At 29.3% G+C, this 21,527-nt stretch overlaps 1 protein-coding gene across 5 annotated transcripts in view; it reads left to right on the forward strand.

The window, feature by feature from the left end:
• Window positions 1-21,402, forward strand: part of akna (AT-hook transcription factor) — a 35,144-nt gene extending 13,742 nt beyond the window's left edge. For all 5 annotated transcript variants that reach the window (XM_086171069.1, XM_086171074.1, XM_086171073.1 and 2 more), the window contains one exon: window positions 20,879-21,402. In XM_086171069.1, coding sequence (XP_086027195.1) covers window positions 20,879-21,074 — 196 coding nt within the window. In that variant the 3' untranslated portion in view covers window positions 21,075-21,402. The remainder of the gene's footprint in view (window positions 1-20,878) is intronic.
• The last annotated feature ends 125 nt before the right edge of the window (window positions 21,403-21,527 follow it).

Here is a 21,527-nt window from a genome sequence, read left to right on the forward strand (position 1 = left end):
CATACATACAAAAATACATACATACATTCTCAAATACATACACACAAACAAACATACATACATACACCAATACATAAATACATACATTCATACATAAATACATACCTACATACATACACACATATATAGATACGTACATACATATATACATACATTCATTCATAAATACATACATATATACATACATATTTACATATATATACATACATGTATATATATATATATTCATACATAAATACATACATACATGGAGTGTTACATACATATATATACACATACACGCAAACATACATAAACATATATACATACATAAATACACACTTACAAACATACATACATACATAAAGACATACATACCAACATACATACATACAAACCCACTTACAAACATACATACATACATACATATATACATACATACTCACATACATACATACATACATTTATACATACATGGATATATACATACATACATACATAAGTACATACATGCATGCATACATATAAGTACATACAGAGACACAAACATAAATACATACATACATACATTCACACATACATGCATTCATTAATACATACATACATATACCTACATACATAATTGGATACATACAAACAAATATATTTACATACATGAAGATATACATACATACATACATACATACATTATATATACACATACACGCAAACATACATAAACATATATACATACATAAATACACACTTACAAACATACATACATACATAAAGACATACATACCAACATACATACATACAAACCCACTTACAAACATACATACATACATACATATATACATACATACTCACATACATACATACATACATTTATACATACATGGATATATACATACATACATACATAAGTACATACATGCATGCATACATATAAGTACATACAGAGACACAAACATAAATACATACATACATACATTCACACATACATGCATTCATTAATACATACATACATATACCTACATACATAATTGGATACATACAAACAAATATATTTACATACATGAAGATATACATACATACATACATACATACATTAATACATATATACATACATACATACACACATACATACAAAAATATACACATATATGAGGATAAATATACATACATCTACAAACATATGTACATGGAGACAAACACAAACACATACATACTTTCATACATACACGTACATATACATACATACATGCATACATACATACATACACACTTACAAAAACATACATACATACATACATACAAACATACAAAAAAACATAGAGACATTCTCATATATATACAATCTCACATACAAACATTCTCACATACATACATACTTACATACATGTATACATACATACGTACACAACTACAAACATACAAGCAGACTTTGTGACATAGATACATACACACATACATACATAATTTCTTACATTCAAAAATTCTCAGGTTCATATAAATACATATATACATACATTAACACATACATACATACATACAAACATTTATACATAGATGGATATATACATACAAACATTCATCCATATACATAAACATGTACATAAAAATGTACATACATACAAACACACATACATACATACATACAGACATATAAACATGCATACATAGTTGTACATACATACATACATACATATACATACATACAAACCTTCATACATAAATACATACATATACATGCATACATAGAGTTATACATACATATATGCGAACATACATAAACATATATATGTACAGACATACATATATACATACATAGATTCATAAATACATTCATACATACATATATACACACATACATACATACTTACATATATACACATACATATTCATACATGCATACATACATACTTAAAAACGTACATACATATATATATACATACATACATGGATACATGGATACATAAAAACATACACAGATACATACATACATACATATATACATACATGGAGATATACATACATAGATACATATATACACTTACATGCATACATACATAAATACATACATACATGTAATTATACATACATACATATATACATACATGCAAATATACATATAAGTACATACATAGACACATACATACATACATTCATCCATATACATAAAGACATACATACATACATCCATGCATACATACATATGTATAAATACTTACATATTTACATACATACAGACATGGAAATATACATACAAACATACATACAAACATACAAACATACAAACATACACACATACATACATACATACATACACGCATACATATATACATACATTCATACATACATGCACACATACACACATATATACATACATATATACAGACATACAGACATACATACATACTGAATACATACATACATACATACATACATACGTACATATATGCACACATATATACATACATACATATATACGTACATACATACATACATTAATTCATATACACATCCATATATGCATACATATATATATAAACATACACACAAACATACATACCTACATACAAACACATACATATACATACATGCATACATACATACATACATACACACATACATACATACATACATTTATACATACATGGATATATACATACATACATACATAAGTACATACATGCATGCATACATATAAGTACATACAGAGACACAAACATAAATACATACATACATACATTCACACATACATGCATTCATTAATACATACATACATATACCTACATACATAATTGGATACATACAAACAAATATATTTACATACATGAAGATATACATACATACATACATACATACATTATATATACACATACACGCAAACATACATAAACATATATACATACATAAATACACACTTACAAACATACATACATACATAAAGACATACATACCAACATACATACATACAAACCCACTTACAAACATACATACATACATACATATATACATACATACTCACATACATACATACATTTATACATACATGGATATATACATACATACATAAGTACATACATGCATGCATACATATAAGTACATACAGAGACACAAACATAAATACATACATACATACATTCACACATACATGCATTCATTAATACATACATACATATACCTACATACATACTTGGATACACACATACAAATATATTTACATACATGAAGATATACATACATACATACATACATTAATACATATATACATACATACATACACACATACATACAAAAATATACACATATATGAAGATATACATACATCTACAAACATATGTACATGGAGACAAACACAAACACATACATACTTTCATACATACACGTACATATACATACATACATGCATACATACATACATACACACTTACAAAAACATACATACATACAAACATACAAAAAAACATAGAGACATTCTCATATATATACAATCTCACATACAAACATTCTCACATACATACATACTTACATACATGTATACATACATACGTACACAACTACAAACATACAAGCAGACTTTGTGACATAGATACATACACACATACATACATAATTTCTTACATTCAAAAATTCTCAGGTTCATATAAATACATATATACATACATTAACACATACATACATACATACAAACATTTATACATAGATGGATATATACATACAAACATTCATCCATATACATAAACATGTACATAAAAATGTACATACATACAAACACACATACATACATACATACAGACATATAAACATGCATACATAGTTGTACATACATACATACATACATATACATACATACAAACCTTCATACATAAATACATACATATACATGCATACATAGAGTTATACATACATATATGCGAACATACATAAACATATATACGTACAGACATACATATATACATACATAGATTCATAAATACATTCATACATACATATATACACACATACATACATACTTACATATATACACATACATATTCATACATGCATACATACATACTTAAAAACGTACATACATATATATATACATACATACATGGATACATGGATACATAAAAACATACACAGATACATACATACATACATATATACATACATGGAGATATACATACATAGATACATATATACACTTACATGCATACATACATAAATACATACATACATGTAATTATACATACATACATATATACATACATGCAAATATACATATAAGTACATACATAGACACATACATACATACATTCATCCATATACATAAAGACATACATACATACATCCATGCATACATACATATGTATAAATACTTACATATTTACATACATACAGACATGGAAATATACATACAAACATACATACAAACATACAAACATACAAACATACAAACATACACACATACATACATACATACATACACGCATACATATATACATACATTCATACATACATGCACACATACACACATATATACATACATATATACAGACATACAGACATACATACATACTGAATACATACATACATACATACATACATACGTACATATATGCACACATATATACATACATACATATATACGTACATACATACATACATTAATTCATATACACATCCATATATGCATACATATATATATAAACATACACACAAACATACATACCTACATACAAACACATACATATACATACATGCATACATACATACATACATACATACACACATACATACATAAATAAATACATACATAGACACATGCATGGAGTTTTACATTCATACATATACACATGCACGGAGTTTTACATACATACATATACACATACATGCAAACATACATGTCCATATATACATACACAAATACATACATACATTCACACATACGCACATAAGTACATACATATATACACACTTACAAACATACATACATACAGACATACATACCTACATACATACGACTTATGTTTGTACATTCATAAATACATAAATTCATATATACATACATACACACATAAATACATACTTTCATATATACATCCATGGATACATGCACACAAACATACATACATGCACACATATTTACATTCACACATATATACAAATATTAATTAATTAATATATAGATGGACAAACATGGATATATACATACATACATACATACATACATATAAATACATACATACATACATGGAGTTATACATACAAACAAATATACATACATTCAAACATATATATACAGACATACATACATACATACATACACACATACATATGTACGTACATACATATATACATACATATACATACATACATTAATACATACATACTTACATACATAAACATTTATATTCATACATACATGCGTACAAAGAAACATAAATATAAACAAACATATACATACAATCATATTTAGATGTATTCTGCCATTCATACATTCACATACATAAAAAAACATACATACACGAATACAATCATACATACATACATAGATACATACACACTTACAAACATACATACATACATAAATACATACATACATACATGCACACATACATACAAACATAAACAAATACATACATACATAAAAACAAAAAAACATTCATTCATATATACATACATATGTACTCAAATACATACATACATACATATATACATACATTGAGATATACATACATACATACATTACTATATTCATGCATAAAAACCTATATTAGTACATACATACAAATACACATACATGCTTACATACATACATTAAAAAACATTTTTTTCATACATACAAACCTACATACAATACATCTACACATATATGAGCACACATGCATACATGCAAACATACAAGGAGTTATAAATACATACAAATATACATACATGCAAACATACATATACGTACATATATACATACATACATACAAACTTACAAACATACCTTCATACATATAAACAAACTTATAAACATACATATATACATACATACTTACATACATGCACATACGAATACATACATGCATACATACATACATACTTGGAGTTATACATACATACATATACAAATACATGCAGATATACATATACATATATACATATACACATACATACATTTACACATACATACATAAGTACATACATACATACACACTTACAAACATACTTACATACATGCAAACATACCTATAAGTACATACATACACACATATATACTTACATTCACACTTTGATACATACATACATGGATACATACATACAAACATTCATTCATAGATACATACATATATGCACATATACATACATTCATACATTCATACACACATATACTCATACTAACATACATACCTACATACATATATACACACTTAGAAGCATACATACATACATACTCTCATGCATACATACATAGATACATACATAGATACAGGCACAGATACATACATACACACATACAAACATACATACTGCATACATACATTAAGTAATAAATACATAGATACATGGATACTTACATACAATTATACAAACATGGATACATACATACAGACATACATACATAGAGTTATACAAACATGCATATATAGATAAATGCAAACATATATGTACATACATACATACACACATATATACATACATTCACACATACATACATTCATTAATACATACATACAACCATACATACACACTTACAAACACACCTAGATACATACATACAAACACACTTACAAGCATACATATATACACATATAAATACATACATACATACCTACATACATGCACACATGCATATATACACACATACATAGATGCGTACATACATACATACATACATTCATTCATATATACATGGGTATATGCATACATACATAGATACATACATACATACATACATACATACATACACATACATGCATACCTACATACATACATATATACACATACATACATACATACATAAATACATACGTACATACATACATACATGGAGTTATAGATACATATACACATAAATGTAAACATAGATATACATATATACATACACACATACATACATACATACATACATATATACATTCACACATAAGTACATACATAGATACACACTTACAAACATAGATACATACATACATACTTACATACATACATATATACCTTCATACATAGATGGATACATACAAACATACATTTATACATACATGGATATATACATACATACATACATATATAGACATACATACCTACATACACACATCCTAACATCCATCCATCTATACATACATGCATACATACACACAGACATACATACATGTAATTATACATACATACATTCATTAATACATTCATACATATATACCTACATACATACATGGATACATACATACATATACATTTATACATACATATATACCTACATACATACATACATACACACATATATACATACATATACACATACATAAATAGATACAAACACACATTCATACTTGCATACATACACATACATATACATACATATATGCATAGATACATACATACACACTTACAAACATACATACATACATACATACAAAAATAAATACAGACATTCTCACTTATATACACTCACACATACAAACATTCTCACAGAGATACATACTTACTTACATACATATATACATACATAGGTACACTAATACAAACATACATGCAGACTCTCAGACATAGATACATACATATATGCTTACTTAAGTTCAAACATTCTCAAGTACATATACATACATACATACATACATATATACATACATTTATACATACATGGATATACACATACATACATACATGGAGATATACATACATACAGACAGACACACTTACAAACATACATACATACATACATACGTACGTACATACATACAAACATGCATGCATACATACATTCATATGTACAAACATACATACGTAGATACATACAAGAATTTATACATAAATGGATATATACATACATAGATACATACATGCATATACATACATACATACCTACTTACATACATACATACATACTTACATATATAATGCGTACATGGAGTGATACATACATCCATACATTCATACATACATACAGAAATACATACATACATATACCTACATACACACCTACACACACACACATAAATACATACATGGAGATACATACATGCATACATTCATACATGCAAACATGCATATACATACATACACACATACATACATTCATTGATACATACATACATTTATACATACATACACACATATATACATACATACATACATACAAAAACACATACCTACATTCTCACTCAAACATTTTCACATACATACATACTTATATACCTACATACTTAAATGGATACATACAAACATACATATATACATACATAAATACATACCTTCATACATCCATAAATATATACCTATATACATACATGGATACATACAAAGATGCATAAATAAATACAAACATTCATACATTCATACATACATACATATATACCTACATACATACATGGATACATACATACATGCACACAAATACATACATACACACATTCATACACAAACATACGTACATACATATATATATATATACATACACACATGAATACATACATACTTACATACAAAGATACATTTATACATACATGGATATATTCATATATACATACATAGAGACCTACATACATACATGCATACATAGAGTTATACATACATACATACATGCGTACATACATACATACATACACACATACGTAAATACATACATACATACATACATACATACAAAAACACATACCTACATTCTCACTCAAACATTTTCACATACATACATACATACATACTTATATACCTACATACTTAAATGGATAAATACAAACATACATACATAATTACATAAATACATACGTTCATACATCCATACATATATACCTATATACATACATGGATACATACAAACATGCATAAATAAATACAAACATTCATACATTCATACACACATACATATATACCTACATACATACATGGATACATACATACATGCACATACATACATACACAAATAGGTACATATTCACATACATACATACATAAATACATACATACTTACATACAAAGATACATTTATACATACATGGATATATTCAAATATACATACATACAGACCTACATACATACATACATACATACATAGAGTTATACATACATACATGCGTACATACATATACATACATACATATATACATACATACGAACATACATACATACATACATTCATTAATACGTACATACACACATACATACATACATACATACATAGATACATACATACATACATACCTACATTCATACATACATACATACATACATACGTACATACATACATACAAACATTCATACATACATTCATTAATACGTACATACACACATACATACATACATAGATACATACATACATATACATACATACATACCTACATTCATACATACATACTTACATATATACATCCGTACATGGAGTTATACATGCATAAACATACATGCATACATATACATATAAAAACAAACACATATATACATTCATACATACATACATATATAATACAAACACACATACACGCATACATTCTCACATACATACATTCATATATATATACATACATGGAGATATACAAACATACATACATACCTTCATATATACATACATACATAGATATACATACATACATACATGGAGATATACATATATACATACATACGTACATACATGGAGATAAACATACATACATATACATACATAAATACATACATACTTACATACATACATAAATACATACGTACATACATACATACATACATTCACACATACATACATAAGTACATACATAGATACACACTTACAAACATAGATACATACATACATATTTACATACATACATATATAGACATACATATATATACCTACATACATAGATGGATACATACACACATACATACTTTTATACATGCATGGATATATACATACATACATACATATATAGACATACATACCTACATACACACATCCTAACATCCATCCATCTATACATACATGCATACATACACAGGGACATACATACATGTAATTATACATACATACATACATAAAAACATACATAAATTCATTAATACATTCATACATATATAACTACATACATACATGGATACATACATACATACATATACACATACATAAATAGATACAAACACACATACATACTTGCATACATACACATACATATACATACATATATGCATAGATACATACATATACACTTACAAACATACATACATACATACATACATACATACAAGAATTTATACATCAATGATATATACATACAAAGATACATACATGCACATCCACATATTCATACATACATACAGAAATACATACATACATATACCTACATACACACCTACACACACACATAAATACATACATGGAGATACATACATACATACATTCATACATGCAAACATGCATATACATACATACACACATACATACATTCATTGATACATACATACATTTATACATACATACATACATACATACAAAAACACATCCTACATTCTCACTCAAACATTTTCACATACATACATACATACATACTTTCATACATCCATACATATATCCTATATATATACATGGATACATACAAACATGCATAAATAAATACAAACATTCATACATTCATACATAAATACATATATACCTACATACATACATGGATACAGACATGCACACACATACATACATACATACGTACATATTCACATACATACATACATACATACACAAACATACATACATATGTACATATCTATATAAATACACACATAAATACGTACATACTTACATACAAAGATACATTTATACATACATGGATATATTCATATATACATACATACAGACCTACATACATACACACATCCATAGAGTTATACATACATACATACATGCATACATACATATGCATACATACATACACGCATACATACATACATTCATTAATACATACATACATACATATACATACATACATACCTACATTCATACATACATACTTACATATATACATGCGTACATGGAGTTTAACATACATAAACATACATTTATGCATATATATATAAAAACAAACACATACATACATTCATACATACATACATATACAATACAAACACACATACACGCATACATTCTCACATACATACATTCATACATATATACATACATGGAGATATTCAAACATACATACATACCTTCATATACACATACATACATAGATATATATACATACATTAATACATACATATATACCTACATACATACATGGAGATATACACACATACATATATACATACATACCTATATACATGGAGATAAACATACATACGTACATACTTACATATATAATGCGTACATGGAGTGATACACACATACATACATTCATTGATACATACATACATTTAAACATACATATACACATACATACATACATACATTCAAAAACACATACCTACATTCTCACTCAAACATTTTCACATACATACATACATACTTATATACCTACATACTTAAATGGATACATACAAACATACATATATACATACATAATTACATACCTTCATACATCCATAAATATATACCTATATACATACAAACATGCATAAATAAATACAAACATTCATACATACATACATACATACATATATACCTACATACATACATGGATACATACATACATGCACACAAATACATACATACACACATTCATACACAATCATACGTACATACATACATATATATATACATACACACATGAATACATACATACTTACATACAAAGATACATTTATACATACATGGACATATTCATATATACATACATAGAGACATACATACATACATAGAGTTATACATACATATATATACATACATACATGCATACATACATATACATACATACACACATACGTAAATACATACATACATACATACATACATACAAAAACACATACCTACATTCTCACTCAAACATTTTCACATACTTATATACCTACATACTTAAATGGATACATACAAACATACATACATAAATACATAAATACATACATTCATACATCCATACATATATACCTATATACATACATGGATACATACAAACATGCATAAATAAATACAAACATTCATACATTCATACATACATACATATATACCTACATACATACATGGATACATACATACATGCACACACATACATACATACACAAATAGGTACATATTCACATACATACATACATAAATAAATACATACTTACATACAAAGATACATTTATACATACATGGATATATTCAAATATACATACATACAGACCTATATACATACATACATGCGTACATACATATACATACATACATATATACATACATACAAACATACATACATACATACATTCATTAATACGTACGTACACACATACATATATACATACATACATAGATACATACATAGATACATACATACATACATACCTACATTCATACATACATATATACATACATACATACATACGTACATACATACATACAAACATTCATACATACATTCATTAATACGTACATACACACATACATACATACATAGATACATACATACATATACATACATACATACCTACATTCATACATACATACTTACATATATACATGCGTACATGGAGTTATACATGCATAAACATACATGCATACATATACAAATAAAAACAAACACATATATACATTCATACATACATACATATATAATACAAACACACATACACGCATACATTCTCACATACATACATTCATACATATATACATACATGGAGATATACAAACATACATACATACCTTCATATATACATTCATACATAGATATACATACATACATTAAAACATACATACATATATACCTACATACATACATGGAGATATACATACATACATATATACATACATACGTACATACATGGAGATAAACATACATACATACATACATACATACATATACATACATAAATACATACGTACATACATACATACAAGAATTTATACATCAATGGATATATACATACAAAGATACATACATGCACATCCATACATTCATACATACATACAGAAATACATACATACATATACCTACATACACACCTACACACACATAAATACATACATGGAGATACATACATACATACATTCATACATGCAAACATGCATATACATACCTACACACAAACCTACATACACATACATAAATACATACATGGAGATACATACATACATACATACATTCATTCATGCAAACATGCATATACATACATACACACATACATACATTCATTGATACATACATACATACAAAAACACATCCTACATTCTCATTCAAACATTTTCACATACATACCTACATACATACTTATATACCTACATACTTAAATGGATACATACAAACATACATACATACATACATACATATATACATACATAAATACATACCTTCATACATCCATACATATATACCTATATACATACATGGATACATACAAACATGCATAAATAAATACAAACATTCATACATTCATACATACACACATATATACCTACATACATACATGGATACATACATACATGCACACACATACATACATACTTACATACAAAGATACATTTATACATGCATGGATATATTCATACATACATACAGACCTACATACATACATACATCCATAGAGTTATACATACATACATACATACATGCGTACATACATATACATATATGCATACATACTTACATACACACATACATACATACATACATACATACACACACATACATACATACATACTTATATACCTACATACTTAAATGGATACATACAAACATACATATATACATACATACATAAATACATACATTCATACATCCATACATATATACCTATATACCTATATACATACATGGATACATACAAACATGCATAAATAAATACAAACATTCATACATTCATACATAAATACATATATACCTACATACATACATGGATACATACATGCACACACATACATACATACATACACACATACGTACATATTCGCATACATACATACATACATACACAAACATACATACATACGTACATATATATATAAATACACACATAAATTCATACATACTTACATACAAAGATACATTTATACATACATGGATATATTCATATATACATACATACAGACCTACATACATACACACATCCATAGAGTTATACATACATACATACATGCGTACATACATATGCATACATACATACATATGCATACATACATACACACATACATACATACATTCATTAATACATACATACGTAGATACATACATACATATACATACATACATACCTACATTCATACATACATACTTACATATATACATGCGTACATGGAGTTATACATACATAAACATACATGCATACATCTATATATAAAAACAAACACATATATACATTCATACATACATACATATACAATACAAACACACATACACGCATACATTCTCACATACATACATTCATACATATATACATACATGGAGATATTCAAACATATATACATGCCTTCATATATACATACATACATAGATATATATACATACATTAATACATACATATATACCTACATACATACATGGAGATAAACATACATACGTACATACATACATATACATACATACATACTTACATACATACATATATTTATACATACAAGGATATATACATACATACATACATACAAACATACATGCACACATAAATACATAATACACACATACATACATACATTCATATATACATACTTACATTTATACATACATACAGATATACATACATGCATCCATACATACACACTTACATACATACACATACATATACATACATGCATACATACATATGTATGTAAAACCAAACATATATACATACATACATACATACATACATACATATATACATTCAAAAACACATACATACATGTATGTTTGTTTGTATATTTGTATGTATGTATGAAAGTATGTGTGTATATATGTATGTTAGTATGTATGTATGCTTTATGTATGTATGTATTTATATAGGTAGGTAGGTATGTAGCATGTATGTATATATGTATGAAAATATACGTAAATCCATGAATGTGTGTGTTTATGTATGTATGTATATATATATATATATATATATTTATATATATATATATATATTTATGCATGGCTGTATGTATGAAAAAATATGTGAATGCATGAATATGTGAATGTCTATATGTATATATGCATGTATGTATGATTGAAAGTTTATGTGTATAAGGGTATGTATATATGTATGTATGAATATATGTATCCATGTACGTATGTATGATTCAAAGTATGTATGTATGTATGTATGTGTTTACGTATTTATGTATGCATGATCCTTGTATATATGTTTGTATTTATGTATGTATGTATGTATGTTTATATGTGTGTATGTATGTACATCTGTATGTTTGTAAATATGTTAGTTTGGAAGTATGCTTGTATGTATGTGTCAGTGTATGTATGTATGTATGCATCTGTGTATGATTGAAAGTATGTGTGTATTTATGTATTTATTTATGTATGCATGGATCTTTGTATATATGTGTGTTTTCACATGTGTATGTATGTGTTTATATATGTATGTATATATGTAAGTATGTATGTATTTATGTATTTTTTTATGTATGTACATATATATGTATGTGTGTATGCATGTTTTTATGTATATATGTATATGCGTATGTTTTTATGTATGCATGCATGTATGTATGATTGACATCATGTGTGTATTTATGTATTTATTTATGTATGTATGTATCTTTGTATATATGTGTGTTTTCAAATATGTATGTATGTGTTTATGTATGTATGTATATATGTAAGTATGTATTTTTGTATGTATGTACATATATATGTATGTGTGTATGCATGTTTGTATATATATGTATATGTGTATGTTTGTATGTATGTATATATGTATGTACGTATGTATATGTATGTGAGAATGTTTTCTGTATGTATTTTTGTACATACATTCTCATACATACGTACATTAATAAATACATACATACACACACACCTACATATATACACATATACATATATATACTTACATATACATAAATACATGCATACATACATAAATACATAAATACAAACATATATATACAATAATATATAGATGTATTCTCACATTCATAAATTCTCACATACATACATGCATACATACATACACATACATACATACATTCAGACATTCATACATAATGAACATATACATACATTTACATATATACATACATACATACACACTTACATACATACATACAAAAATACATACATACTCTCATAAACATTCTCAGTCAAACATACTTACTTACGTACATACATACATACATAAATACATACATATATGCACACTTACATACATACATACTTTCTCACATACATACATTCTTACGTATATATACATACATACATACTTACTTTCTCACGTATATACATTCTTACATATATATACATACATACAAACATACCTTCATGCATACATACATACAGACATATATACACACATACATACATATATCATATATATCAGTCACACAGGACTTGTGTCAAAATCAACACACACACACACTGCTCAAAATAAAAGGAACACTAAAATTACAGATCCTAGACGTGAACAAATGAAATATTCTCACGAAACAGGAGACATTCTTTTGGCAGACACTTTAATCCAAAGCGACATACAGTGGAGACACTCTGCTCTTTACATAGCTGAATGTGCTGACATGAAAACCACATCATGGAACTCAAATGTATGACTCCATGGAGGTCTGGATTGGGAGTCCCACTCCCAACGAAAGTGTAAAAGCACGCTCCAGGCTGATCCAACATTGGTGTAATGTCCTTATAACGAGTCCAAATTGTTCATATGCGAAGTCCAAATGCAACGTCCGCAGGTTTGTTGCTCGGGCGGCTCGGTGGCGCAGCGGTCAGCGCTGTGGCCTCACAGCAAAGCAACCCGGGTTCAAGCCCCACATCAACCACTGTGTGTGGTTGCCTCTGTGTGGAGTTGGCATGTTCTCCCCGTGTCCGCGTGGGTTCTTCCCTTCCTCCCACCGGCCAAAAGCATGCATTTAGGTGGATCGGTAACTGTAAATTGTCCCTAGGAATGAATGGTGTGAGTGGCCCTGTGCAATCCAGGGCGGCCCTATAGGCTGAGAGATGGGCGCCGGCCACCCCTCGTCACCCGCGGAGGCGGGGGGCTGAAGCGTGAGTGTGTCCCCGATAGAAAAGGAAAAACATTTATTATTAAAAATGTTGTAATGTTAAAATTATATTGTTAACCAAGATTTCAGGGTGATTGTATGAATCGCAATGTATGTAGGTTATCAATCGATGTATGGATGTATTTGCTTGTATGTGTGTGTTTGTGTTTTTGTATGTGTGTGTTTGTGTTTTTGTATGTATGCATTGTATTTGAGTCCTATAGTGTATGTATGCGTGTATATATGAATGTATGTGTTTATATATACATATATGTTTGTGTGTGCATGCATGAATGTGTGAATGTATAAATGAATGTATGTGTACATGTATGTAAAAAAGTATAAATTTACACATACTCACACATACATGCATACCCATACACACATGCATACATATATACATTCATACACACATACACATTGATTATTTATCATCATTAAAATATACAACACAAAAAGGTACAGAAAAATAGATATAACACAGGCTCCAAAATGATGGGAAAAGAACTTTATTCAACATCAAGGTTGGGCTCCGGCCTTGTGGTCACAAATGAAGTTACTCTTCAATGACTGCGACTGGAATCCACACCAAACTATCAGAGTCGCTCGAGGAGGTCAGGCAGACGTTACATCACAACATTCAATGACAGCTTGAAGGATATTATATTTATATTTCAATTTTGAAAAACATTTACAGTTGACTTTGGCCCAATTTCTAGACGTCATTCTGAAAACTAAAAAAAGCGAAATTCATTTCATCATTTTGGCGATTTAAAATGCATGTGCTGAACAGGAAATGTAACGCATATTTTTTTTCTTTAAATCCGATCCAAACCCTGAGTCATTTTGGTTTTGCTATCTATCATTTTCATCATTGTAAAATGTTGCAATTCATATTGCTGAGGAAAAATATCCCACAACCCAGCAGACAGAACAACAGATAGACTGAAAACAACTTAAGAATGTCACAGTGAGATTTAATTGAACTTTCTGTTTTAAACGTCTGATCGATGAGAAGGAGTGATTTAACAGGATTGAGTAACAAGTGTTGGGGAGACTAAGTTTTTAATTCTACCATTTAAAACTTTCTGGGAACCCTCTTCCTCTCAACAACCCAAAAACCAAAGTACTTCAAATCCTCCACCCTCTCAACCTCTCCATCCTGCAGCCTCACCTTTCCTCCTCAGTTCCTCCTCAGTTCCTCTCATTCACACACATCTATTGTGTCTTTTTGCAGCCAACCTTCACCACACATCGCAATGTAATCTGGGAATTTTTACGAACATGCAAATACTTCAGAGAGGTTTTCACAGACTGATGCACTAAATAACTTCAGCAATTGCAGCCTTTACATTTGATTGTTCAACACTTAAGACACAGAAGTAAACAGCAAGTCTGACCAGAGCTAGCAAAGAAGCTCGGTGCTAATGCTAATAGTCTCTTACCTGCTGCCCGCCGACGTCTCACCTGCGAATGAAACAAAATATACGGTTACAAATTTCACTAACTCTCTCTGGTGAATTTGTTTTGTTGGACAGTTACGCTTTCATTGAAGTGTAGCCGTTTAATCAGGAAAAACGGTTAAATTTGTTTGTCTCCCGGAACCGGCGTCCAACTCTCCCGCTGCTCGGCTAGCTCGGCTCCACTTCCGGTCCGCCCCTTGGCCACGCCCCTTAATTTATAACCTCGGTCGAAAAGTAGGAAAATGAAATACGTCATTTCCTGTGCCGAATGTTAATTGTTCGTATGTATTATAATAATAAGTTGATAATAATAGATTAAAAAAATCAGTAGAAAATGTAGTAGATCTTGTTTTGAGCTCATTAATATTGACGAAGAAAGCGTTCTGCTCAGTCAAAACAAGATATAACTGATTAACGTTTATAACATTTAAAACTTTTTTTAAAGCTTTTATAACAACTCCTTAATTCATATTCCATAACCACTTTTACACGTGTTCCCTCTTGGACACAATATTTATTATGACAGTTTAGTTTAAAACAGATAGTTATGCAAATATTGTCAGAGGAATTTCAAACTGCGGAACCATAACGGCAACGTCACAGTTGAGGAAAAAGATATATACTTTTATTTCTCAGAAAGTGAAGAAATATGTATGTATTTATGACTGAACCTGTAGTTTGATCATCCTAAATGAGCTGCATTTTACAGTAAGTCAGGCTGCACCGACACCGATAACTGTCTGATCAATAACAATAGATTGTATAGTTTAGCATTTTTACCCTGTTTGATGGTTTTAAACTGGTTATAAAACTTTATATTTTAGACTTTCTTGATATATTGAAAGAATGACCAGGATTTCAGGATGATTGTATGTATGCATGTATGTAATGTGTGTATGTATGATTGTGAATGTATGTATGCATGTATGTAATGTGTGTATGTATGATTGTGAATGTATGTAGGTATGTATGTCTATGTATGCATGCATGAATGTATGTGAATATGTATGTATAAATGTATACATTTACATACACACACACACACATTGGGACACAGACAGACACAAATACATACATACATACAAAAAATACACGCATACACATACATACATCCATACATACAAAAACACATACACACACACACATACATACACACAAAAATAGTCATACACACACACACACACACACATACATATATACATACATAACTACGTACACAAATACATACATACAAACATATGTACACACACACACACACACTTGTACATACATACATACATTCATACACACATACACATATACACACATACACATATACATACATACAAACACACACATATATACATACACACACACACAAACACACACACATATATACATACAAACATACTTACATACATGCATGCATGCATACACATGAAGACATACACGCACACACATACACATATATACATACACATACACAAATACATACATCAATAAACACATACGCACACACACACATACTTACATACACACACACATACAGCCATACACACACACACACATAAATACATGCACACAAAAACATACGTGCACACACACATACACATATATACATACACATACACAAATCCATACACACAGTTACACGTAGTGTACATAATACATACATGCATACATACATATGTGTACACACATACAAACACAAATACATACATATACACATACATAGTCATATATACACAAATACATACATACAAACACACATAAACACATATGCACACACACACACACACACACACACACACAAACACAAATACATACATTCATATATAGTCATACATACACTCAAATACATACATACATACATACAAACACACACACACACACACACACACACACGTACGTACATACATACATACATACACACACAGGTTCATTCACATTTCTTCTCTGGTCGGTTCTCCTGACCTCGTCCTCTTTGTCCTCCTTACCTTCTGACCAGGCTCTGCCCCGCCCAGCCTCTCTTCCTGTCTCCTAGCAACAGCCGTGGCCGTCCCCCCGAGGTCAGAGGTCACGGGTCCCGGTCTCGAGAGGGTCCGGACCTGGACTCGTCCCTGAACAGAGCCATCAGGGCAGCTCGAAGGATGAAGGCCACCTCGGGTCACATGGCCCGTTCCCTGGCCTCGGGCCTGCACTGAGCCTTGAGGGACCCGTGCACGGCGCAGCGCACGTGGAGGGGTTCCGAGGTTCTGGAGCGGAACGTTCCCTCCTGCGCTAAAGGGGAACCTTCTTAGGAGAAGGTCCAGGACCTGGTGGCCTGGAGGAGACCCTGTGCTTCTGCTGCCTCCTGGAGGAAACTCCTCTCCCACACCACCAAATATTCAGAGAACTCAAGTGCTAGCTTGTCTATTTTCAAGTACCCAAGTCGTAGCTTTTATATTTTTGACGTATTTTCTGGTAGAAATGTCTCTGAGATGATGAATCAAAGTAAAACTGATCACCTGATCAGGATTTGTCTGCTTCTGATTCGTCTTCCTGGTTTCTTCTGAAAGGCACCGGTCACGTGACTCCAACATCTCCACTTCGAAGCTCCCTGATTGGTCGGCGGCTACCAGCGCTCCCTTGCGTTCCCTGTTTCTGTAAAAAGGCCC

Source organism: Fistularia commersonii, chromosome 23, assembly GCF_037954325.1.
Source record: "Fistularia commersonii isolate RoL2024-O1a breed Wild chromosome 23, RoL_Fcom_v1.0, whole genome shotgun sequence".
In the NCBI taxonomy this organism is placed as follows: Eukaryota; Metazoa; Chordata; class Actinopteri; order Syngnathiformes; family Fistulariidae; genus Fistularia; species Fistularia commersonii.